The 27,742-nt window shown below is 37.4% G+C and overlaps 1 protein-coding gene across 2 annotated transcripts in view; it reads right to left on the bottom strand.

Moving 5' to 3' along the window:
* Positions 1-27,742, bottom strand: part of PCDH9 (protocadherin 9) — a 698,197-nt gene that overhangs the window by 500,070 nt on the left and 170,385 nt on the right. Inside the window, exon 3 of one of the 2 annotated variants that reach the window (XM_075741726.1) lies at positions 14,814-16,208. The exons of the other annotated variant lie outside the window; for it this stretch is intronic. Coding sequence (XP_075597841.1) covers positions 16,188-16,208 — 21 coding nt within the window. The 3' untranslated portion in view covers positions 14,814-16,187. Of the gene's footprint in view, positions 1-14,813; positions 16,209-27,742 lie in introns of those variants that run through there. 2 annotated transcript variants of the gene reach the window in all.

The following is a 27,742-nucleotide window of genomic DNA, read 5'->3' as shown; positions in this document are numbered from 1 at the left end:
TAGTATCTAAACACTATTAATAGAGTGGAGAGGGAGAAGCACATTTTTTCTATCCCAGGGAATAAGAGGCTGGCCACTTCTGGTAGGAAGGTATTTGATCAGGTCTGTCAGAGCCAGAAGACCATGGTGAATGCCTTCTCATAATAATGAGTAGCTCATTCCCAAGAGAAGAGACAGTTGGTGTCGGGAAGCATGTTTTATCATATTCCTTCAAGACATCACTGAAGCTAAGAGCCCAGCAGGATTCAAAGGAGGTTTAGATACTTATATGGATAACAAGACCATCAACGGGTACACTGGACAGTATATATTCTTTTTTGTAAGAAAATAAACTCTCATATTTCAGTGCATAACCCTGCTACCAGAAATGAGGGATAGAAACAGGCTCAGTGGAAATGTTGCTACATTTCCATTTTGGAGCTTTCCATCATTCTCTTAATTTCCCTCTGACACTGTCTACTGATAAAAAAGGAACCTGAGGGAACAGCACTCTGATCCTCCATGGCATGGCCGGAAAATCAAGGAACCCAGTCAGTGAACAAAACCCTAACGAACGGCTACATTTTATTTGCAAATTTATTTCTGAAAAAGCAAGTGTTGTGTTTATCCCAAGTTTAAAGTGAGGCACCAATAACCCACATCAAATTTATTATGTGGACATTTAAACACCTCTGGAGTCCTCCAAAAGTAGCATTAACATGGAAGAAATAATTTAGATGGAGTTAGAAGAACTATTTCTTCTGCCTAAAACGTGATGTTTTTCTAAAAGCAAATGTCCCCAAAGCATTCTCTGCAGAAATATGCAATGGTTATCTTTAACAAGTCAGCATTTTTCAAATGTTACAATACTGTAGATCTGAAGTGGTATTTTTCATAAACTTAAAATAGAATTAACTGAGACCTCACATACCATACTTTATTAACAAGCCCAGGCTTTTAAATAGCATGTCCGACCATCGGAGGTATTTAAGGAGGGACATAAGATTCCATACCCTAAATGAATGAATATGAACATCGACTTGGAGAAGGTTATGATTATATCAGGCTGAGAGCACTAAAGGAAAGAAAAAATATACTTTAGATAGGGTAAAGAAGCAGTAGCAGCAAAGATTTCCTGCGCAGGTCTAAATGTTGGGCAGAGTGCAAGGAATGGGATTTGTGACTCCCAGAATCACTGAAATAACTAGCTCCAAGAGAAGGAGAGTTAAAGGTGACCATACTGTAATTGAGCTAATGTTAATTGTACATATGAGTTACATACCTAGGGAACAGGAATCAAGTGAGTGTACAATTTACATAAAACTCACACCTTGCTGATTTCATTGCAGTTCTAAAAGGTAAGGAAACACATCTTTTTAGCCATTCCCTCTTCAAAATTTATTTTTGGCTACAAAAGGATATCTTAGTCATCAAGTAAAATTCTCTTCAATGATAAGGAATATTGTAATAAATGCCTGCCTGTCTTCAGTAGGATCAGGATAAATTTTAAAGGGCCACTAATTCGTGCAAACATTTGCACATATCATTGTGCATCACTGCAATGCAACTGCTAACCTCACAAATTGAAGTAAAAAAATAAATACTAAACAAATTACTATGCTCTCCCGTTTACCTATATGGGGCGATCAGTAAGATACTACTTTTAATAATTTTTTCCTACAGTTTGTGGGAGAGTGAATAGTTCTGATTTTCCCCTAAATATTTCCAACTCGATAGGCTTGCTGTTGCTATTCTTTCTGTGCACTTCTTGTACATCAAGGAGAAATCTCGTTATCATTTCTATTCTGAATGCTTATCTTCAGTCAAGCCACCCACCATTGCTCCTTCCATCCTTTAGAAAATAGCATTTCGTGGGATTTAGTGACTGTTCTGTAGACACTCATGCACCCAGTTTGAATCTCCCACTGTGTTTCAGCAATAACTTCACTGAAATTGTATGGGTCTTCAGAGAATAAATATTAAGTGGATTTCAGTCACAGCAATATCAAGACATTTGTTAGACTAAATGAGAATGCACGAGGCAAATGAATGGGTGAGCCACTTAAAATTTCAACCTCAGATTTCCATGCTGCGATCCCTCTTCCTACTTCCTTTCTTCTCTCCTCCTGTTTCAAAATCTTAACTAGCTTGTTTGTTACATCTTCAGTCTTAACAAAAGAAAAAAAATATTGCTACCTGATTCCCTTCTAGCTACAATAATCCCATTTTCCTACTACATTTCCTATCTCCTCAGCCCCAGGCTTCTTATCTGAAGTCACTACATAGTCCATGAGTAAACTATCACTGCTCATCACCTGCTGTGAATCACAAAGTCACTGCAGAAACTAATTAGAGACCTATAGCTGGCAGGAAGCAGTAACTGCTTTCTGCAGCTTCTTGCCCCAAAATAAGAACCTACACAGAATATACCCTGCTAGTGAGCTGCTATGCAATAAGCACAATTTGCATGCACTGGTCAGTGCCCATTGCGTCTCAGTGATGACCATCACCATTGGGAGAAAAAGGTCACTGCCAGCTGCTGAATGGGAACTGGTGTGTGCAGAAATGGGTCAGCAATGACCTTTTACCACAGGATAAGCAGTCATTTTGTGTCCAAATTTCAAAAATGGCTAATACTGCAGTAACGGCAGGTGGCATTGATGGCTTACGGCATGGCAAATCCAGTTTTCAGCACCTGATTAGCTGACAGTAGTGAAATACCTACTTTTGTCAGGATGGACATTGCCATTGATAGTTATTATTAATCAGCTACTGCAAAAACCATAAACAGGCTAGTATCAGTTAATGATAAGTAGTACCTGTTCTAAATACATGGAGCCTCCACTAATCAAGGCTAAATAATTAAGACTTTTTATAGCAATGGAGGTTTATCAGCCCTTCACTTCATTCCATCATCTTATGATACCCCCATGCCCGAGTTTTTCTCTTACATTTTGCTCCAGTATCCTCCCACTCTATTTCTACTTTTTAGCAGTGCAACATAATTTCCCATAATCTTTCTATCTGCAATAACCACAACAGCTGCATCTCCCCAGCCCTCCTCTTCTTTTCTCCGCCTACATAAGGGTACCCAGCCTATCATATCTCTAAAAGTTGTTCAGCAGATAAACCGGAGCCGCAGCCACAGCTAACTGCTGCCCAGGCAATGATTACTTGCTACCTTGCTGTCTTTTCCTTGCCTGCAAGCTGGAGAGGTGGTAGCCTTGGTTTATGGCAAGAACAAGGAAGGTCGAAGAAATGCCTTGATGTGTCACATGAAGTATTGGTTGCCAGGGGTTGGTTTAGATATGGAGTCTTTCCTAAGGTTGATTTCTTCAGAATCTAGATAATGATAGATGTGGTTGTTGTGGGGCTTTTCCACCCCCCCTGCTTTTCAGTTTATATCACAGACTTTTGGCAAGGTCCTGTCTAAGCAGACTTACTTTAAAAAAAGAAGTGGAAAAAAAAGATCTTAAGTCAGATCCTAAAGTTCTGGAAAAATGAATGCCTCAATTTTCTCCTGTCTTGCATCTCACGTAGTATGCTCTTATGCAGCATCTTTAATCCAAACATCTTACTGAGGTCATCAGCTTGATTCATATTTTACAGATGTAGAAAATGGATAATGAAGTGAATGGATGCTCAGTAAGATAGTTTCAGAGCCAGGAATGAATAACAGTGCTTTGAGTCCCTTTCCCATGTACTGTGTGTGCAATAATAAAGAGCTGTGGAGGTGGCTGTGAAGCAACAGAATCACCCCAATACAAGTGATTATATAGAAAAGTTTAAAAAGAAATGGAAAATCAGGCCCTGGATAAGACATAAAGCAAGCAGATAAACCAAATGTACCTTCGTCCTTTATTAACTTTCTTAATGAGGTTATCTCTGACTATCAGGAACTCTAACGAGACCAACAACCATCTATTCTAAATGCCAAGCAAATGCCTGTTAAGCAACAGACTCCCTCTTCGTAGGGCTGATGCTCTCAAATCCTAATAGTAACTGACAAGACTTCCCCATCTGGACTTTTTTTTTTTTTTTTTTTAACTTTGCATTTTGAGTATGTGACAAAGCACTGTGCAAGGGATTGCCTTTACAAGCAGAGCTGTATGTTTTTTAAAACGGCTGAACAGCATTGTAATAACATATGTGGAAAGATCAAAATGCAATTTCTTTTTATTATTCCTATTATTGCATTCCCCTACACAATGGCAACCTCTTCAGAGACATTGTCTGCAACATAATATTGATTTAATGCGCCACTTCATATGCCTGCCACGTCCTCAGATTAAAGATTTAAATTAATATGACAAGTGAAACACTAAGAAATTCAACAAATCACCAGATAGTCACACCGGGTACATTTTATAGTAAAAATAAACCCAAAACAAACAAAAAACCACCACCCCAGCAGCCACAGCTTAGGCGTAGACTAGATTTAATTTGCTTGATTGATCTTGAGATCTTTGAGTGCAAATTCATTATTCTCTTATTAACTATTATCATTATTGGAATTTATAAGGAACCTATAAACCTATTAAACTGGTCTTAAATGTTGCAATCTATTTATTGAACACACCAGCAATGAAAAATTAATTATTAAACAACCACCACAGGAAAACATCAGTGGCCTTGTCACCTCAGAGCTAGATTGATAGCATGTTACCTTCTGGAGAGCGGGGCCCTGCAACACTCAAATACAAACCTTGGAAGGGTAATGCTGAGTATGTCACAGCATAAGTCACATTTTTAATTTAATGTTTTATTAAATGTTAGATAGAATAAATTTATCCAGGCCTCACAGACTCTGTCTTAATAAATGAATTGGCAGTCTTTCAGATGTAAAAAATGGTCACAGCTTCTCAAGGGCATCAGAAACCCTGAAGCATGAGACACCAGTAAATACAAAGAGCAAAGGCAGCATGGACAGTAATATATTTGCAAGCACTGCGGGTGAGCCAACACTTTCAAAATGCTGAGGCTAACAAAACAAGGGCAGTGAACTCCCAAAATGGGAAAAGCACCTGCAGTAAGAAGCTGTGCTTGAGTGCTGTTGCACGAACGTGTCCACTACTGAAAAAAAAATGGAAAGGGTATGGGTCTATCACCCTCCTGCTACTATATTTCAGGATATGTTTGTACATTTAAAATTTCATGAGCAGTATTAATAATTTATTTTTCTCCTGTCCTTTAATTTTCTAAGGCTAGACTTTGAAAACAAGAGGCAGGGAGATGATATATTCTCTCCCTCCTCTGCAGTTATCTTACAGCACCTTCACTTGCGTTTCCCTGCAGAACTGCTGTCATTAGTAATATATAATTTGGCTAGGAAAAATGGTTACAAGTTCCTTAGTCAAAACCAATATGCCCCTGCCCTGGCACATCCCTCCAGAGACATCCTAAGATTTCCACAAGCAGCTCCATTTCGAAAACATTTGGCTTACATAAGGCAGGACAGCTCAACACTACCACTCAAGCAATGAAAGGCTTTCACAGCATAATCGAGGTGTACTATATATTTCCACAGACACTAAACTAAATGATTGTAAATGACTGTTAAAACTGCCAGAAAAGTCCCCTTCCCCCCCACTGTTGAATAATAATAATAAAAAAAACCCTTAGCCTGCTTTTTTCCACAACTCTAAAACGCTGGTGTTCAATAGCTATCCATCTCACGTTGCCACACGTTATGCTGTTAGCTAGAGTGAGAACAACAGGTTCTCATAAGCAACGCGCCAAATCACAGCGAGCAGTGAGTTACTCCAGAAACGTCTTCTCCTGCAGTCTGTGCTGCTTCAATTCATGCAGCTGGCATCCTCCTGCCGAATGCACAAGAGCATCTGAACGAGAAGGTGAAAAGGAAGAGGACCTTGAAACTTCCTTTGAGCCTAGCATTTTGCCAGAATGTCAGGAAGAAAATTCCCAGCATGTAAACAATATAAAGGAAAGTGAATAACAAAACGAAGCCCACAATTGCGCCAAAGTCCTAAATACACGATACTGTCGATCTAACTACATGACACTTGCAACCCCACTTACGAGTCCTACAGCTGATGTGAGAGGAAATTAGAAGGACTTTATTCATCAAAAATAAAATGTGACTTCACATAGACATAGGGTCGCATGGAAACATAAGCAGTGAGATGAACTTGCTACCAGTAAAAGTGACAAAAAAAACCCAAAGTTGAGCTACACTATATTTAATCCTATCTGTCTTTAGCTGACCCAAGGAAATATATTATAACCTCAGATGAGTAGTCACAGTTTATAACAGAAACTGCATATTTATATGGAAATTTTATTTTTGTATTCAAAATGTGAAGGAAAAGGTGTGAAACAAAAATATTCTTTTTTTTCTCCTTTAGTCTGTGAAGATAATAACTTTGATATTAGTGGGCTTTTCTGAAGGGCGAAGAACTGTATCCAAGCATGGAAGTTGGTCCAGAGATTTTGAAATTATGATGCAGTATATATTTTGTATAATGAATACACATTCAACAAATATTCAACAAATAAATGAGATTAATAATATCTTGAAGTTTAGTTTTGCATTGGTTTTGGCTGGGATAAAGTTAATTTTCTTCATAGTAGTTCGTATGGTGATATGTTTTGGATTTCTGACTAAAACAGTGTTGATAATACACCCTTGTTTTAATTATTGCTGAGCAGTGCTCACACAGCGTCAAGGCCTTTTCTGCTCCTCACGCTACTCCATCACTGAATAGGTTGGGGGGGTGTCCAAGAATTTGGGAGGAGACACAGCTGGGACAGCTGACCCCAACTGACCAAAGGGATATTCCATACCATATGACGTGCTTTCTTTGGTGGTGGGAAGGAAAAAAGTTAAAATAAGTTATTTCAACAGAAATTCTTTTAGCCACAGTTTCAGCTACTAAGGGAAACCAGTTGCTGTAGTATTTTCTAAGAAACTACTGTATTTTGACTGCATTTTTGAGGTACACTGCTTTGTAACTCAAGCATATAAAAATGTTAACACTTCTAAGCTAGAGTAAGTGTGTACATAAGCAAGCAAGTAAATATGTTTAGTGCGGATGTTATAAGAGAGCAGAAAATCAAGCACAACATAAGTAGCTCAAAATGTTCCAGCTGCATCTACACATACCCTCTCGGAATATGACTCCATATTCTTCCCAGTCCATGTGCCCTGATTTCCCGTGCAGAATTATCAGGATGCTGAGAAGAGGATGTGGCAGATGCCCTTTTGCTCTCCAAATACAAAATTTGGATCCTGTTGGGACCGTGCTCCCTGACTTGGACATTTGCAGGGCTGTTATGTCCAGCACTACAGATATATTCATAGTGTCTGGCTCCTGCTCCAGAGTGAAGAGAAATCTGATAGTGGTCAAATGAAAGGGCTTATCTCTTTACTCCAGAACAAAGAATATAGTGACTGATTGCAGCAGTTTTTACCCAAGAATACACTCTCAGTCCAATGTATCTGAATACTCTCTCCATTACAATGACAAAAATACATGGGAAGTTAGGCAGGGGAAGGACTACAAAGTGATAGTTACAATAATAAGTAAATCTTAATTTTTTTCTAGTGCTCTAACATTTAGGATTTTTTTCTAGAACTGTAAAAATCTCAATATTCAGTAGTTATAAAACTCACTTTGCTAAATATGTGACACTGCAACATGTGTTAGTTCACTTTCTCTCTATTAAGAGGCAAAGTTTATGAGCCTGTCTAAAGAAAACTATAGCCATCAGATATCAAATACAGCCTGTGCCTTTCCTGTAGCCAAGATCATATGTTCTTGTTGAACAAGATAAATGGCCATATAAATTTATTTCAATATTTTCAGGCAGAAGATAATTTGCCAAAATAATTTTTCTTGCCTGTTACCAAGTAATGCAAGCTGAAATTCGCACTTTTCTGCTAGTAAACAGGTATCCAGCTGAAGTCTTCTGTCCAGTAAGATAAAACAGACTTATAATAACTGGCATAGGATATTCAATTTCATCTGCAATATCATATATACAGTACCATTATGTCTACAACAGCTGGCCCAGGCCAAATCTAACCCCAAATCTAAAATATGCAATTTAAAAAATCCACATGCTGTCAAGAATGTATTGCTCTACTCCAATATAGTGTATATCTGTAAAAGTAGTCACTAGATACAGATTGATATCAGACTACCTGTACCATCAGTACTTACAACCTGTGACTTGCATATAAGCTTTACCAACATTAAGGATATGAACTTTCAAAACTTTATCAACTGAGCCAATTTACAGTGAGTCAGCAAAGTGAAAGTCCATCAAAGAGAACAGCAAGTGAAATAATGGCTCTCTCAATTTTAACTGAAGAATTTGTGCTTGGTTCCCATTTCTTCGCAAACCACAATACTTGTTTTTATAAGGTACACAGTAATGACAGTAGCTAACAGAAAATTTCTCAGAGATATATGGATTTCAATAGATGATTACATGCCAAATGTTTTTATCCTACACAACAGAAGATAACAGATGGATAGGTAGATAGGTAAATGCATAGATACAAAGCATTAGTATGTGCATGTATATATGTTCGTGCATGACTAGAAAGCTCCTTGGCAAACTCATTAAATGCCAAAAAGACTTCTAAATGGATGTTAAATACAAATTAAAAAAATCAAAAGTCTGTGACATGTAGGATGTCTGTCCTTCAGTAACCTTTGGTTTTGAGGATGAAAAATTGAGATTTGCCATCCACTTGTACAGTGACTAATGAGCTAATAAATTTACAGACAGATGAATGCAGAATTCTTGATTTCTCTTTAAAAAGGTGCCTACAGCCCAAATGAATTATTTTAATCAAAAATAGAAGAGGCATAAATATTATGAAAGGACTATGTTTTCAAGAGATCTACCCAACCCTTATGAACATAAATGACACTGTTTACTGTGGTACCGTTACTTGTGAGTATAAATACTTGCTTTTTTAGTAAAGGCAAATGATTTTAAACAAATTAATTCCCAGAAGTTGGGTGTATTATACATGCTTTCACACATGGAAATCATGGGGATTATAAATTACAGTCTGTATTATAGTAAGAAAGAATTATTATCCTTGGTGACTTTGGGCAGGTAATTTTATTCTTCTTTCTCCCCTTTGCTTTCCTATTCTTCACCTATGAATCCTATTTTTCTTGTAAGCTCTTTGAAGCAGGAATTATTTATATATGTACTTTAGTCCTGCAGTATTGTCTGGGGACTCCAGGAACAATTGTAATACAGATACAATAAATGTACATACGGATATTCACAGTTGAAGTTGTCATACCTACACTATTGTTACGGTTACTATGAAGATGCTACTTGGTTTGGAGTATGTGCCATACCAAGCAAACTGATCTCTCTGTTGTCAAAAAACTTCTACTCATTTCTAACACTTTCTGAAGTTCTTGGCTTCCTTGTCTCTAAATTGGAGAGACATGGCTTTGATGGATGGACCACACAGTAGATAAGGAATTGGCTGGCACTCAAAGAGTTGTGGTCAACGGCTCAATGTCCACATGGAGACCAGTGATGAGTGGTGTTCCTCAGGGGTCAGTACTGGGACCAGTGCTGTTTAACATCTTTGTTGGTGGCATGGACAGTAGGATCAAATGCACTGTCAGCAAGTTTGCTGGCAATGTGTGATTGCAGCCCATAAAGCCAACTGTATCCTGGGCTGCATCAAAAACAGCATGACTGAGGGAGGCGATTCTGCCACATGTCCTGGAGTACTCTGTAAGTCTCTGGGGTACCCACTACAAGAAGGACATGGACCTGTTGGAGCAAGTCCAGAGGATGGCCACAAAGATAATCAGAGGGCTGCAGCACCTCTCCTATGAGGACAGGCTGAGAGAGTTAGGTGTGTTCAGCCTGGAGAAGAGAAGGTTCCCAAGAGACCTTATAGCAGCCCTCCAGTACCTGAAGGCAACTTACAAGAAATCTTCAGAGGGACTTTTGCAAGGGCATGTAGTGATAGGACAAGGGGTAGTGGCTTTAAACTGAAAGAGGGTAGTTTTACATCAGATACAAGGAAGAAATTCTTCACTAAGTGAAGACACTGGAACGGGTTGCCCAGAGAGGTTGTGGAGGCCCCATCCCTGGAAGTGTTCAAGGCCAGGTTGGATGAAGCTTTGAGCAACATGGTCTAGTGGAGGGTGTCCCTGCCCATGGCAGGGGGATTGGAATTAGATGATCTTTGAGGTCCCTTCCAACCCAGGACATTCTATGATTCACTACAGAATTACTTCATTTATAGTCCTTATCACTCCGTTCCTCCCATTCTCCCTTCACTTGTCTCCTTTCTGTCCCTCTGCAACATATTGCTACTGTAGGAGGTATTCACACTGTCTAACTTTAGTCAACTAATTTAGGGCTCTGAATCACCCTCTAGGAGTGCCTACCTCATAGAATATGACTATATATGGAATAGACGTTTTTAAACTTAGGTGTTCTAATATGTACTTTCTTCAAATACCCAAAGTAGTTTGGCCTAGGTGGTGTTAATATTCCACTATATAAAACACTGCCTGTCAACAGTAAGCGAATTTATGAAATGTTCGGGTTGCAGATATTTTTTCACAAGCTTAGCACCTCACTTTCATTTTCTCTCACCTAGATTTAGCACAGTAAGAACACTATCTGTAGGAAAGCATAAAAGAAAAAAAGAAAAGAAAAAGATTAAATGCATATGGTATTTACCCATGGAATTTGCTAAAACATTAGTAGAATTTAAAAAGCACATGGCTGCTCAATAAATTGCAGCATTCAGTGAAGGAGGCTGCAGCTGTGAGTAAGACAGTACATCAGTCCCATGCCTAACCACATCTTGACCTTTCTTCTGAGACTGTCAACAAAGGTGCCAATTAGAGCAATGATTAGAGCAACACATTTTGTATTGTGCTAAACACAACTGTTACAAAGGGGACAAACATCATACATTTTGCTTAACACTGGATTCCTGATTGGCTTAACACAGATCTTTCACTGATTAACTACTTTGGTAAGTCTCAAGATGAGAAGCAGGTAAGTGCACCATTCACATACTTTTCTTTCATTCTCTCTGGACACAGAAAAGCTTATACAGTAAATGTCTGAATGATTTCCTGGTACATCGTGGATTTTGTGTAGTTTATCATCTCACACAAACTAGATGATCTAAGAATTTACTAAGTTCCTTTTATATCAGGATTTAATGTTAAAATTATTAGTTTCCACACATCACAACTAATTATGTCGGCCATAAGTTATGCATCCTAGTTCAACATATTGAAAGCTATAAGCCAGGTATTCAAGATCAGCTTCTGAAAGCCTCCCCTTCAACCAAACCATAAGAGAAGGCTTGATCGACATATGAATCAACTATCAGTTTATTTACTTAAAGAACATTAAATGTGATAAGGTGACGAGAGACAGAAACAGAAGATTTTTTTTTTTTTCTGTCTCAGTTGCAAAATGAATGCATGTAATTTAGACAAAACATACAGAGGCAAGATGAAAAGAATGTATAGTTTAATATGGACTGTCCACAGCATAAAATAAAGCAGTGTGCTGTGTACTAATGGTAGTGAAAAGACTATGGGATTATATTATAACTTTAAGCTTTATCTTGGAGTTCCATTATTAGAAGACATGTTGGTGATCTCATAGACAATATAATATAAAGACCACAAATCTATTTTAAGTGTACAGGAAAATGTTTAGCTGACATACAAAGAATGATTTTGAAAGAAATAAGGCATTTCTATCCATGGTTCTTTAAATGTACAAAAAAAATGTACATCTAGGAAATACTATTTATCAAAAGTTTAATTAACATGAGTGGAATTAGTTTTACTCAACACAGCACTGTTTTTCCTTCCTAATCAGATCTGCTTTCCACCACAGTAATTATTAGGAATTGACCACCTTGGGAAAACCACAAGGATATGGAAAGATGAAAAAGCTGTCCAAGCAGGTTTTAAGTACAAGAAGTATTTTCAATTGAATCTGTATAAAGGCATACAGACTGACAGTCGTGATAGGGCTACTTACTTGGATTTACCAATTCCTGGGGGGTGGGACGAACTTATATAACATACCCTATTTTAAACCTCACATTTATCAGTTAATGTTATGGACAAACTTCAAGCATTTGGCTAAAATTTACAAGGCAGTTCAGAGATGTTTGCATGCAAACTAACTACTGCTTCATTAAAATTCTTCTTTTACAGTTAGGCAGAGTATTAAAATGTTTCTTTACCAGTTGTCTCCTTTATAAATTAAGTACTGTGGTGCTTTTTTTTTTTTTTTTTGTGTGTGAAAAAATATACTGTACAATAGCAAGCTATGATGTGACATCATTGACACTATTATCAACACTTCTGGCTGTACTCTATATCTTTAAATTGTGTTCCTAAAATAAGTCTGGGACAAAAAATTACAGTATCTTGAATATACACATAACTTTGAAATTATAAAAAGAAGTTAATTGAATATATTTTTACATTTTAAGGAAAAAAATACTAAGTTTATTACTTTGCTGTTTTGGTTTTCCCTCTCCTGTAGCTCTAACTTACTATTGCATGAGAGGCACTGTGTTGTACCTGCTCAATGGAATATGAAATGGAACCTAAAAGTTAAAGGCCAATGTGATTTTACTGTTCAAAATCAGTGAGATCTGAAATTAAACAAAAAATAGATGAAAAATGAAAAACAAATTAGAGAGGGAAGCTATGACAGTTACCACTGCTATTAAATGACAAGGCAGTTAACTTCTATTAAGTTACACATTAAAGCGTGTAGATTTAGACCAGATATAAGGAAGAAATTTTTCACTTAGTGAAGAGTAGTGAGGCACTGGAACAGGTTGCCCAGAGAAGCTGTGGATGCCCCATCCCTGGAAGTCTTCAAGGCCAAGTCGGATGGGGCTTTGGGCAACGTGGTCTAGTGGAGGGTGTCCCTGCCCATGGCAGGGGGGGTTGGAACTAGATGATCTTTGAGGTCCCTTCCAACCCAAACTGTTCTATGATTCTATGAAAGATTTACCTTTAAAATAAAGATATTATTCATAACGCAGCATCCTTTTTACAAAACTACAAAGATAAATACATTTAAATCTTCTGACTAGAATATCTTGAATTTTAATGATGCTCTTCTGTGATATGCTTTTACAATGAATGGTCAGTAAGAGATTGGGAATATATTGCAAAAATTTGCAATATTCTATTTAATTTTGATAGGAAAAGATTAAATATTTCCACTGATTCAGCCCTGGGTTCCATATCAATTAAGAATATTCAAAGGAAGCACTCTGATACCTATGTTTCCAAAAGGCAATCCACTCGGGATGGACAACATTCCCACCTGCTGTTTACATATTGCTAACAATTCACTAATATATTTAAAATAATACTCAATATGAATGAACATGATATGCACATCTTGTGCATAGGCAAGACCTAAGTATCTTTTGAAATCTGTTTGTTAGTTTGAAGTCACAGAAGTTTCCTTTAGTAAGACTCAGCTAGGAGAGTATTTTCTTCTCTAACAGATAAATGGCATGATATTTTGTACGTTACCTGTCAAATACTTGATTTGATAGATTCTCCATTTCTCAAAGTGGAATCAGGATGGAGAAAAATATTTGAAGTTAATGTAATAATTAATGTTTCTGTCCATCTAGCTTTAGTATTTTCAGCTGTTTCCTTCTGGGAACCATATATAATTCTGCTCTGAGAGTTTTGACTGGATGGTTTGAGGATCACAGTTTGTCTTACATAGACAAGTATAATTAAAAGTGTCAGGAAAAAAATCAATGTCTTTGAAAAATAGAGTGCCATCACAAAACAAAAAGTGAAATCACAAGTGATTTGAGAGTGTTCATAAAAAACAGCTTTTCAACTATATCTTTGTCACATTTAGATGAAATCTGAGTTCTACTGAAGTAAAAAAAAAAATCCTATTGATTTTTACTGATACAGTTTTTACCTTTAAGTGAATTTATAGGAACTGAATAGAACAATTGCATATGTTTATGTATCTATGATTGTTTATATGTGGAAAATTCCTAGTAAGGGCAGCAACAATATATCGTCCCAGTTCTTGATTAAGTGTAGGATAGCTAAGTACACAGAAACTTTTTTATACTTATGAATCTCAGGGGACAAAAAAGGAAAAAAAAAAAAAAAAGCAGCTAAAATTCAGAAAGGTTACCTTTTGTACCTCATCATTCTATTAGTCTGCTTAGCCTAAAGAAAAAAAAAATCATAATGATTTTAGGGTTTATATGAATTTGAAATGCAGAGGTACTAAAAACACGACCCAAGTCTGTTCCCAATAGTTATGGAAACTCCCATGACCTGAAGCTGATGAGCTGCTTTTCACAGATTTCAGGATATGAAACAGGACCTTCCAAACAAACAGGTATGTTAGCCAATATAATCCTTCACAGCTCATTCCCACTGTGTTGCTACACTTACTATCATCTTTTGCATTAAAATTGCAGCCACTGACACCATTCCCCAAGAAGTCATTACCAGGGACTAACAGGATGGAGAGAGGAAGACATTAAAACATCTCATTTGAAGAATGCACCCTCTCCCATGGGTTCCAATGTCCTACTAAAGTCTGGGGAACACAGGTGGATGCACAGCCTTTTAAGGAAATGAGAGAACCAAGAAGCCTGCCTGAAAAGCACTGCCAAATCTTTTCTATGCTCACATTAATTTGATATAGGTTCTAAAGAAAAAGAAAAGAAAGAAAAAAAATCCTGTGAAAAAATGTGACGATTCTGCACTGGAATATTATCAGGATATAGATTTATTTCAGACAGCATTTTAATGCTTATTTATTGATACATTTTATCACGGTGGGTTTACATGAAAAGTAGTGGGCTACAGGATTCGTTTAATGAGTCACAGCCTCCTAGAGATGTTGAAAAGTATTCTGTGATATTCTCCCAAATGGCAATGCACCATTAAAAAGGCATATATTTATCTCTTAATACTATTTGAATACACACACATGTCAAGAGATATATTAACCCACAGCAAATGCAAAGCATGGATATTTTCGGTATGAAGCCAGAAGCAGGCACAGTATTCTCACTGGTTTCTATATGCATTGTTTCTGCAAAGCTCAGCCTTCAATCACTTAATACTAAGTTATTTTCTTAGGTTTGGCTGGCAAACTGTAAAGACTTACATAACTTTTTATTAGGTTGCTGCTTATTTTGCAAATATATTGTGAAAAGCATTCAGCTTTGAATTGTTCACTGCAGTGAGCTCAAATTTTTGGTATGCATTTTTTTCCCTTCTACATTAACTAAATGGCACAAAGTACAGTTTCTGTTCTTATATTTGATGCAAAAGCTTATATTAATATAACATTATGTTCATTAATAGGTGTGACTGTACAATTTATGTTCTATCCCTGTCACTGTGGTATTTCAAAACCTTCCAAAATTAAGTGAAGAGCACCAAGTTTTCTTCCTATTCATCTTTCAAGTAAGAAACTCTATTTATATTTTTGATTGTGCTATATTATACTGATAATTTCTGTGTTGCTGTGTACAAAAAAAAGGTCATGGTGGCCTTTACTGTTGCTTCCTTATAATTCAGCATCCTATATTTGACGATATCAAAATAGCTTGCTCAAAGAAAAAGTATATATGTAGTATGTATACTCATATGCACACACAGATATATATGTGTGCATATATATATATGTATGTATAATTGATCCACAGATAGCCATAGATTGTATTCCATGTTCTGCCCTCAAATCTTATTAGGCTCCAGTTCTAGTTATAGAGAGGTAACTAGCATTTTAATAGGCTCGTTCAGAAAAGACTTGATACCTGTTGTCAACCTCCATTCCACCCAAAATGGTTTAGGGTTGGGTGGGCTATGGTATGGAAAATACTCTATTATTTCCTTCAGATAAAACTTTGGCAATATCGTGAGAAGTTCTAGTTGTCCTTAAGAGTTCCTTTACCAAACAGGTAGGGTCTGAGTTGCAGGTGACTGATCACATTTCCACCAATATGTTCAGGATCTCTTTTAGTGTCCATTCTGAATTCAAGGCAGTGGTGGCATGCATCTGTGCAAGGTGTCCCAAGCAGTCTGAGAAGCCTTCCTCTGTGAGAGCAATCTTCTTTGTGAAGAAAGGTGGTGGAGTCTGTTGCATACTGTAGGCAGTCAGGGTTGATGAAGCAGACATACACTCTCTCAGGGAGAGGATGGGGAACACTTGAGAGAAAGAGAGAGAGATACCAGGAAATAAGCAGGCCTAGGGGATGTCAGGACATATAAAGCCTCAAAATAAGTTTGCCTTTCCCCTTTTCCACAAGAACTTTGTGGATTCCAAATCTTGGTTCATATCAGATTTTGAAAGAAAGTCTCAAAAATTAACAGCTGCCTAGACCTTACCACTGGTTTTCTTTTTTTTTTTTTCCCCTTATTTTCACACAAAGTCTTGGGTGTAAGAAGTTGACTCTTATACTCCTTCCTATTTAGACTGATTATATTTTAGGATTATCACCAAAACAGTGTTAAGAACTGCTACGTTAAAAGCTTGCTCCCGTTTCAATTTTGAATGTGTCTGCCAAACATACTGAATGAATTAAGTACTTCTGCATCCTCTGTCCTTAATTTCCATACTTGTGGTCACAAAGAGCATAGTTGTCTCTCATAAGTTTAGCTTTAATTGTGGAGGTATCCAGCCCTTAACCTTGTTAGAGTAACTGAATAAATGTGGCAGGAACAATGTTCCTCTCAAGAGATTAACTCAGTCTCCATCTGAGAGACTAAGTCATTTTGGGATAAGATGCAAAACGAAGCAAAACTTTTCTCAAAGATAAAAAAATGCATATATATTGTCAAATTTCATTATAGTAGAAAGTTAACAGCAGGGTGCTTCAAGGCACGAAACAAGGACCAGGTGTTCAACATATATTAATTCATGTGAAAAAAATGAGTGAACAGCAATGTGGAAAAATTTGCAGATAACGAAAAAATTCTATTAACCAAGTTTGAAGAAGACAGGAAACTTCAGAGGTAACTGACCAAGCTAGATGGATGGACCATCTTAAAAGAAGTGAAAATCATTTCTTTAAATGCAAAGTAATGCATATTGGGGGGGGATGACAAAAAACCAAAACAAATAACAAACCCAACCCAAAACCTCAAGCTGTAACAAATCATTCACTTTACCAGAGACATCAATTAAAAGCACCAGCTTAGGAAAAAAACTTGGGCCTCACTGCAGACAGCTCAATGAAGAGCCCTGCTCAATGTGCAGCTGCAGGCAAAAAAGCAAGTAAAATGTTAAGATGCATAAGAAATGGAGTTGGGAAATAAGAGATAAAATATAATGTCATTATATAAATCAATAATTTTCCCTCCTCTGGAATAGTGTGAAGTACTGGTCACCCCATCACAAAAAAAGACATTACTGAATTAGAAGGTATTCAGAGAAGAGTGATTGCGATAATTAGGCATATAGAGAAGCCTTCATATGAAAAGACTGAAAAAAATTGGAATTGTTAACCTTAGAAAAAAAAGATGAATAAGGAGGGATATGATGAAAGTATAAAAATGGTAAGTGGCAAAGAGAAAATAGATCAGGAGCTTCTGTAATCCTGCATCTCATAATTCAAGAACAAAAGGACACTAAGTGAAAGTGAAAAGCAGCAGCTCCAAATCTGATAAAAGGACATACTTTTTAATGCAGCACATAATTAGATTATGGAACTCAATGCCACAGGATGTCACTGATGTCAAGACCTTTCCAAGATTCAAAGAAGGACTTGGCACTTACAAGTCTTGATATTCTTGGGAATCTTACGCAGACTAGCTGCATTAAAAAGTTTTGAAAGAGAGGTTATGTGCCATGTTTCATGATTTAAAAGATAACATTTTTAAAAAATTTGGAGAAAAGTTCCCTGGAAGTGGATTTTCCCATCTCTGGCTATTTGATTATTTTGTTCTTTGCTTTGTTTGTTTTGTTTGCATTTTCTCTTGAGACATCTAGGCACTCTTGGAGGGAAACTGTGTGATAATGAATTACTATTCTTATCCATTTACTATTTATCTTAGTACTACCCTAGTATCTTAGTATCTCCTATGAAATCCTAGTATTAGGACTTGGTCTTCCCTTTTGCAGAATAATTGTCCCATGTGCTATTGTATTCCACTCCATTCCAGTCAGCTGACTGGATTTGTCACTCATTGTCAATTAGTATAACCATTGCTGTAAGCTATATACCACTGTGCATGTGTTTGGAGCAACTGTGAAATTTTGAGACGCAGAACTAAATACATTTTTACTGTGGCAGCTATGCAATTGATTCCATGCGTCTCAATTGTTTTCAAGTCCTACCTTAACCTCCAGCTCTGCTATTGACGTCTTGCTTCACATCCTGCAGCTGGAAGACATACGCAATGTCTCCAAACAAGAGACACTTTGCTGCTTATGCTTCCTATCCTCCACAGATTCCTTACCACATTTTTTACTTCTTTCTGCCTGTCTTGCTGCTCAGAGAGACAAGGTATTCTTCTCCCCCCTTTTGTTCTTAAACTATTTCTTTTCTAATTCATTAGCTTTTCTTTACCTAGCTCTTTCCTATATGAAGACTTTCAGTGCAAGTAAATAATGATAGGCACAAGCATAAAAAAGCTTTTCCTCAAATCAGATCTGTTAACTGAAAACTGAATCAAAAAGAGAGCATGAAAGATACTTGGTAGAAACAGGATTGTTGATTTTGAACAATGTTCTGAAATAATTCTTCCTTCCACTGTTATTAATTTCATCACACTCTCAAAGCTGGGGTGGGTTAGGGGGGGATGAGAAAACCTTTAAGTATTGTAAGCATCTGTTAGAGATTTTGGAGGAAAATGGTAGTAGTCTATTTATTATTATTGGTATTATACTGAAACCCAATTTAATTATATAGCATTAAAACCACCTACAATTTTCAAAGATTCAGATTCAACTGACTTGTCAGAGGCCTCATTCAACAGAAGCTATTAAACTAGATAGCAGCGAGATAAACCATACTGGTACCTTTATAGAGATTCAATTAACTGCTACTATTGCTTTCATCTGACACCGACCCAGCACAAAACCTGGTAAGTTCTGCAGGGGTTTGAGGATAACTAGAAAGTAAGCGAAGATATTGGGGGGTGGGGGCACACAGAGCAGCTGTGTTTGTATGGCTAGCTGGGTGAACAAAATGTTGGAGGGATGTAACCGCCTTGAAGAGAAGCTGAATTCGGATAGTGCTCGCAAAATGGACACTGCAGAGAGACTGTGAAGATACCTGACCCAGGGATAATACCTGAGAGAAGATAGGCAGCCCCAATTGAGCTAAGATGTGACTAGCTACTACAAAGAAAGATGTGGTGTGCTTTGCCTCCTCTCCTTCCCCAATAACTTCCATCACTGGAGGTTTTCAAGATGCAATTGGACAGGGTGCTAGATAATGTCATCTAGGCTCCCCTTCCCACAAAAGGTTGGACCAGATGATCTTTTCAGGTCCCTTCCAACCTGGGCTGTTCTAGGATTCTATGAATTGCCTCTGCTTTGGTATTGTTTATTTTTCTCAACTTTCAGATGTATGCCTGACTAATCAGACATGGTCCTACAACTATTTTCTCCTTTTTTCCAGGAAAAAATATTAAAGTAGCATAAAAAGTTTATGTTTTACCTTTCCCATCTTGAGCTGGTATATTCTGTACAACACTACAAATCACCATGTGGATTAGGTATTTGTATCAGTGCTGTCTTTTGAGACATCCACGTTGCACTCACCATATGGTTTAGATATGTCTGAGGGTTCACAGTTTGTCTGCAAGACTGGTTTTAGGCTGAATCCAGTCCACAGGACGTGTACTGAACACACTCTGGCATAAATATGCTATTGTAGTACAACATTCAATAGCAAAAGAGGAGGAGCTGGTTAGCAACACAAGGAATTTAATTTTAAAAGCCTAGAAGAAATGGATCCTATATTACATGGGATAATAAAAAGCATGAATCCTGCTGGTCTCACAGGACTATGAGAGGTGTTTCCAGCCTATGAGTATTTACAAACATGAGCTCAAGATAATTGGTATGTGTATTATTCTTTACCTTTTAAATTTTTATTAAGACTTAATTCTCATTGATAACAATTCCACAATCATGAAACAATGACATATCTTTAATTTGAAAGCCATCTACTGGGAAAAGAGTGTATTGTATTTTTTCTTATTATGTACTACAGAAATGCAAAAAATATACCCTAATATTGCATAAATATTATACTGTATTTCCAGCCATATTTTGGCCATTTTATTTTTACTAGCAACTACTTAGTTTTAAGTTAGCTTTTCTCTATATTTCATATTGTGAAAGAAGTAGCAGAACATGTTGTGAGGAAGAGCAAATTTAGCTAAATGATCGCTATTTTGCAACAAAAAGTTTTCACCTAGATGTCCATGCTACCTTTTCAAGTCCGCCAGCCTATCTTTTCAAGACAAGTCCTCTGTTCTAAATTTTGTCACCAGTTAAAAAGCATGGCCTGAAGTCAAATACTATTTTCATATGAAAAATCTACACAATTACTGAAAACTATTCCAACTTTCCATTTCTTAGCAAAGAAGCATAAATGTCAGCCAAATATTAAAATAAAAGACAAAATATTTCATTACAGTTATGCAAAATCAGGTTTCCCACAATAACGTTGCCTCATTCATGTTACACAAATGTATGCTATCTTCTTGTTTTGCATATTAAACCTAAACAACATATTGTGCTTTTTTTTCCTATACTTCATATTGGATATGTGTTATTTTGTTATACATTGTGCCTGGTATGGACAAATAAATACGCTTCTCTTACCATTAAAACAATCTTCTCATGTTAGAAGTTCAGATCCAATTAGATTAGGTAGAAGTGTGCATGGAATGAAATATGGATGGGATAGATTTTAGCATCTCAGCCAAAGAAAGGGCACACTGTTTTGTTTGGTGTCACTTTATACTTGAAAACAAGTTCTGGAAAAAGTACCAGTAAGAAGTGTATCACATCTGCTTCTATTATGGCAAATGTCTTTTCAAAACAGAAAAGAGAATTCATGCCTATTTTAAATGACAAAAAAGTGAATGTGCAGAATATCACAAGACCCCAGTCAGCACTAGTAAAAAGTGAACGAACCTTCCAAACATGGAAACGTCACTAACCCAATTACAACTTAGGCTTCGGTACCAAAGGTGAAACTTAGGGATGCTCTTGAGTGTACTGAAACAAAGGCCTACTGAGTTTTATGCTCTCAAGTCCGTTACAATTTTATCTATATAATATACACAATCATATTCAATTCTATGCAGAACTCTTTCATTTGCTCATAGCTTTCTCTACACATTATTTGGGATTTGGCATACACTACACTTTATCCTCAATGCAAGTGATTTTTTTTTTTTTCCCCCTCAGTACAGGAGATTGAGCTATGCTTAATGGTTCTGAATTGGTTTTCCTAAGGCTGAAAAGCTCCTTTTTCTCAGACATTTCAATCAGGAATGGTGTGATTGGAAGACAAGGACAGCTTTTTTATTTTGTAATTTTCATCAGGACATAAGCCACATTTCCATGAAAGTGGTTAAGCAATTGGAAAAGCTTAACCATACTTAATAGAAGTCTAAACATAACTAATACTTAAGTATACTAATAAATATAACTTACACATAACATAAATATATGGTTTATGCATATATTCTTTTTTTTTTTTAATCCTAAAATAAACCATAGAGTCCCAGCCATAGCAAAATAATAACAAATTCTCTGCTTCTACTGTCCCAGCACAAACTTAACTATGGGTGTTACTGGGTAGAATATGATCTGTTACTATTTCCTTTGTCCGTATCTACTGTCTGATATGAAATGAACATTAAAATTTTCCAATAGGTAATATCAGACTCGTAATAGCCTCCACAGAACTACTCATGTCTCAAAATCAGCCACTACTCACAAGTCCAAAGTTTCCAAGAACCCAGATGTGCAACCATTATCCATATAATTAATCCCATGATATTCACTACTTACATGTTTAAGGTGTTTGTAGGATGAGGCCTGAAATCATGATTTTGCTCGTAGCCAGTAGTTATTTAACCAAGAAGGTCAGTTTTCTAAGTTCTGAGTTTATAAGGAACATTACAGAGTGGTCATCTTATGCTATGCAGTGGACAAATACTACATAGGATGTTTGTTTATTTGTTTGTTTTCCCTGATATTATCATTGCTAGTAAGAGGAATTATGAAAAAACAAAGTAATCTCCTGGCTAACTGGGGAGGTGTCAGTTGACTGGAACTTAGCTAATGTGACCCCCATCCACAAGATGGGACGGAAGGAGGATCTGGGAACAACAGGCCTGTCAGTCTCACCTTGGTGCTGGGGAAGGTTATGGAGCAGATCATCTTGAGCATCATCACACAGCACGTACAGGACAACCAGGTGATCGGGCCCAGTCAGCATGGGTTTATGAAAGGCAGGTCCTGCTTGACTAACCTGATCTCCTTCTATGACAAGGTGACCTGCTTAGTGGATGAGGGAAAGGCTGTGGATGTTGTCTACCTGGACTTTAGTAAAGCTTTTGACTCTCCAGCATTCTCCTGGAGAAACTGGCTGCTCATGGCTTGGGTGGGAGTACACATCACTGGGTAAAAACCTGGCTGGATGGCTGGGCCCAAAGAGTTGTGGTGAATGGAGTTAAATCCAGTCACCGGCTAGTCACAAGTGGTGTTCCCCAGGGCTCAGTACTGGGGCCAGTTCTGTTTAAGATCTTCATCAATGATCTGGATGAGGGCGTCGAGTGCACCCTCAGTAAGTTTGCAGATGACACCAAGTTGGGTGGGAGTGTTGATCTGATAGAGGGCAGGAAGGCTCTACAGAGGGATCTGGACAGGCTGGATCGATGGGCCCAGGCCAACTGTATGAGGTTCAACAAGGCTCAGTGCTGGGTCCTGCACTCGGGCCACAACAACCCCATGGAATGCTACAGGCTTGAGGAAGAGTGGCTGGAAAGCTGCCTGGCAGAAAAGGACCTGGGGGTACTGGTCGACAGCCAGCTGAATATGAGCCAGCAGTGTGCCCAGGTGGCCAACAGGATCCTGGCTTGTATCAGAAATAGTGTGGTCAGCAGGACTAGGGCAGTGATTGTCCCCCTGTACTCAGCACTGGTGAGGCCCCTCACTACAGGACAGATATTGAGGTGCTGGAGCATGTCCAAAGAAGAGCAATGAAGCTGGTGAAGGGTCTAGAGAATAAGTCTTATGAGAGGCGGCTGAGGGAACTGAGTTTGTTTACCCTGGAGAAAAGGAGGCTCAGATGAAATCTTATTGCTCTCTACAACTACCTTAAAGAAGGTTGTAGCCAGGTGAGTGTCGGTCTCATCTACCAAGCAACAAGTGATAGGACAGGAAGAAATGGCCTCAAGTTGTGCCAGGGGAGGTTTAGATTGGATATAAGGAAAAAAATTCTTCACTGAAAGGTTTATCAAGCATTGGAATAGGCTGCCCAGGGAAGTGTTTGAGTCACCACCTCTGGAGGTATTTAAAAGACATGTGGATGTGGTGCTTAGGGACATGGTTTAGTGGTGGACTTGGCAGTGTTAGACTCGATGATCTTAAAGGTTCTTTCCAACCTAAACGATTCTATAAACTCCTGACGTGGGATGAAGGGGTACAGATGAGCAAAGTCCTAAACATGTTACATTTGAGCTTTTCCAACATCTGGATGATGGATATTCTGTCCTCTACCCAAGCTCATAAAGAACTGAGACTCCAATCACATAATCATACATTCTCCAAGGGAATGAGTCTGCTACAATTGTAGTTATTTGTATGAAATTATTTAATTCTCACTAGTTATTAAGTTCTGCAGTGTCCCAGTGGTGAGATTTAATGCCAACACAGACTGCAACTGCAACATAGTATGTCAAAAGCCAAAGGATAAGGTCTCCACTGTAAACGAGACGATGATGCTCTAAAGAACTAAGAGCTGGCATTTGGCCAATTTGTATAGGACAAATGGGATGAAGAAATAATCTTATCCAGCAGTGGATAATTTTTGAAAGAGATAACAAAAAATGTTATTGTTCTTGACGACCTTAACATTATCTCTCATTGTCCTTAATTTCTCTGGCCAAATCAAAAGTAGTATCTGTTCCTAAACTGTCCATACCAGCCAAATTCCAACACAGATAACTCCAAATAATGAATAACCTATAAAGAAACCATTATTCGCGACTTTGGATTTTTTAGAAAACTTTTTCTAAAGCAGTGGTTACGATTGTGACTCCTTGCCTTACCAGAAATCAGTAGCAAGTGTATATTGTCTGAAAGAAAGCTAGTATTTAGTTGATTTGTTACTTTGCTGTATGCTACTTCTCTACTTAATGTCTTGGGTAATTTACAGATTTAGTCTTCACAAAAGTGAGATATTTGAAATAGTCAGTTGGTCCCAACATTCTGCAAACAATTACATGTCAGCATCCGCCTATGGCTCTTCAAGCTACTACTCACGTGACCTAATGGGCAGTACTTTAGGCTTGGCAACAGCAATTGGCCCGTTTAGACTATAATTAGCAATTGCCTGAAAAAGAAATGGCTTTACTAAGGACCCACTGAGGCACCTATAACTACTTGTTCAATAGGACTAAATACAACATTATATAGCACTTCCACAAGAAAACTTTATCATGGTTCACTCTGGTTTTTCTGCACATACTCACCAACTTCTAATTTGGAAAATTCTATCTTTTTGTTATATTGGGAATTTAATTTAGCCTATTGGCAAGGAGAAATTAACTGGATCAATTTCCCAAGGACCTGCAGTAGACAGAACAAGTTTCTGAGTGAAAGGATAGAAAGGCTAATGAAATACATACATCAGAGAAGGTAGTGTGCAAGAAGAAAAACCTGGTTAGAATTCACTCTGTAGCTTGAAAAATATTTATATTTTTCTCTACTAACCTGTAAGTAAGTTATTACTGATCCAAAAACCCACTGATACAACCCTATAAAAATATAATACAAGAACACTCAATTATAAGGAGGGATTTTATGGAACAGAATTACAGTTTGGGCATTGTTTGGGAAGGTCATTATTTGCAATTTTTAAGAGCAGTTTAACTATACCCAAATATCTATGACATTATATTAAACATCCCCCAAGTGACACTGTATGAACTCAATCTGTCATTCTCAAGGTACTCTGCTGCCCTCAAAGGAAGTAATAGATAGCATCTTAATAAATGAGTGAGCTACAAAATCACATTTCACTTTGAGGAGACTTTCCTACTACCTTACTCTCAACATAGCAGTGGCAGGTACCTTCACCTCAGGGCCATTTTCTATGTGCTCGCAGACCAAAGGGCTCTATTTGAAATCGCAGCAAGAGTTCTCCCTCTGCCCCTTCTCATTTAACAGAAAGTTTCTACTGTGTAACCTTCCACAGGGTGCAGCAGAGGATTCATGAGAATCCTCTCAGCTTGAGCATGTAAAACTCTTTATTATTACCATGACAGAAATCTCATTTTCCAAGCATACTCTGTCTCTTGCAGAATATACAAGGTTTAAATGCAGATGCAGTCAAAATCTCATTAATGACTCAGATCAACAGCTGCCATTGATCGTTAAAACGTAAATGAAGTGACTTCTAAATCTTAAAATGACACAGCAGCTGTGCATTTTGGGAAATGAGAGAAACTGTGACTATAACATAACAATCCATGAATATTTTCTTCCTGCTACCTAGATATTGCTGAGAATTTTCTAGTTAAAATGAAGAGAAGAACATAGCCTTTATTTGACATTTTCAAATGATCTGATGGGAAAAAAAGAGAAATGTTCCAGGTTTTTCTTGATGTCTATCATATTCTGCTTTCTTGATGTGTGTGTAGTTTGCTTTCACTCTGCAAAGAGTTGCTTGAAAAGAAACTTAGAAAGTGTCTCCCTTTATTCTTAAAGCATAAGATCTTGTAAATCCCTACATTATCTCTAGTAGCATATCTTACTGGACTACAAATTTTGAAATACAATGACATTCTTATACAAATGAACCAAAGCCATCACTTTCTAGTAATGGATTAGAACACAAACTGGGCACAAGTTGCAGGTAATGGCCACTAGTGGGACCCACTGTCTTCTTCACTTACCGTTGCAAACAATGTTACCTGGCAATTAAAGATATAGAGTAAAATAAAATAAAAACTAAAAATTATGTAACATAAAAAAATCAGGTTGGCATCACCTGAGATCCCTAACATTCATAAATAAGTAGTTCATCTCTGTTTCTCAATTTATATTTAAATCCTATGTATTCAACAGGAATTGAGAAAAATCCTAACAAAGCAAATTAAAAAAGAAAAAAAAAAGAGTCCCATTAAGAAACAACAACAAGAAAAACAACCACAGATAACAAAAAATCATGGTTAAAAATATTTTAGATCTAAATTTAACTCATAAAACCACAATTTGGAACAGGTGTTTATGAAATCTTTTCAATTTGCTGTGACATGCAATATGTGATCTGATTGAAACAAAATAATAACCAATCAAATCATTGTCAAGTATCTAAAATGACTGTGTGTTGCAAATGAGTTCTTGGGGAAGTCAATGAGAATTACCAGGTGACTCCCTGCCAAAATGCCTATGACAAAGAAAGTGCAACTGGACTTTTGCATGGCAGCAATACTAGCTATCTAGAGGGGCAGAATTTAGAGGAAGGTTAACAGCTGCAACCATTCCCAAATCAAAAAAAAAATGGGAGCAAGTAAATACATCCCTCTCAGAGGTGTAAGTCATCCACCTCAGAAAGCTCACCAACTCACCTGCCAGGTGTGTTGAAACGTTATTCCTTAAGTAAACTCCCCCCAGCACCACATGTCCCAGTCTCTGCAAGAACTGATGCATCTCTTATCATTCAGGAGGGTTAATGAGCAAACTCTTAATAAATTACTGTTTTGGTTTTTTGTTTTTTTTTTTTTTTACACTTTGGTGATGTAAATACTACCATTTTGATCTGTTAGTGTTTTGGTATTACTCTGTGCTAAAGAAAGCCAGTGGCAAATCAGGCCTCAAGAGTTGTTCCTCATAAACTGCCTGTGATGTAAATGGCTTTTACCTTTATCTGGTTTAAAGTAAAAAGCAGCACATGAAGGGTAACACGTTGGGAAAAAAAACCCATCTTTGCAAAGAGCAAGTAAATGCAAGCTCATGAACAGTACTTATCTAGACACTACAAATTAGAAGTCCCTCCCTTTTCCATTCACCTCCGCCTGAATCACAGTCATTATTTCAATATACTTCCAAGAACAAGTAGTGTGGGTATGCTCCAGGGCTCTGTACTGGAAGACCAAGAAAAACACTGACAACAAGCTGCAGACTTATGATGCGTGAATGAAGCAAATGTTCGTCACATGGCAGAAAAAGCCGTTTGCCTCTTACTGCTAGACTGGTTTTGCTGTTATTCATTATTTATCCTTTCCCTCACAATCAAGAAAAAACAGAAAGATCCTTGAATATCCTCTCAATTTCTTCTTGACTTGTAAGTCTTTGCCTACCTATCAAGAAACCACAGCCTCAGGAAGCTGTCTGTACGCTGAGGAATATTTGCATGACTAGCATAGTAATTCTGTTTCAGGCATTTGGCTTTTACGGTCTAACCATCTTCATCACAAACACATTGCTTAATGGCTTTGGGTAGCAAACACATACAGAGCTGTGCCAACTGATCAAGAAATAG

This window comes from Balearica regulorum, chromosome 1 (assembly GCF_011004875.1).
Source record: "Balearica regulorum gibbericeps isolate bBalReg1 chromosome 1, bBalReg1.pri, whole genome shotgun sequence".
NCBI lineage: Eukaryota > Metazoa > Chordata > Aves > Gruiformes > Gruidae > Balearica > Balearica regulorum.
The sequence above is the reverse complement of the archived record's forward strand: the minus strand, read 5'-3'. Positions and strand labels throughout refer to the sequence as shown.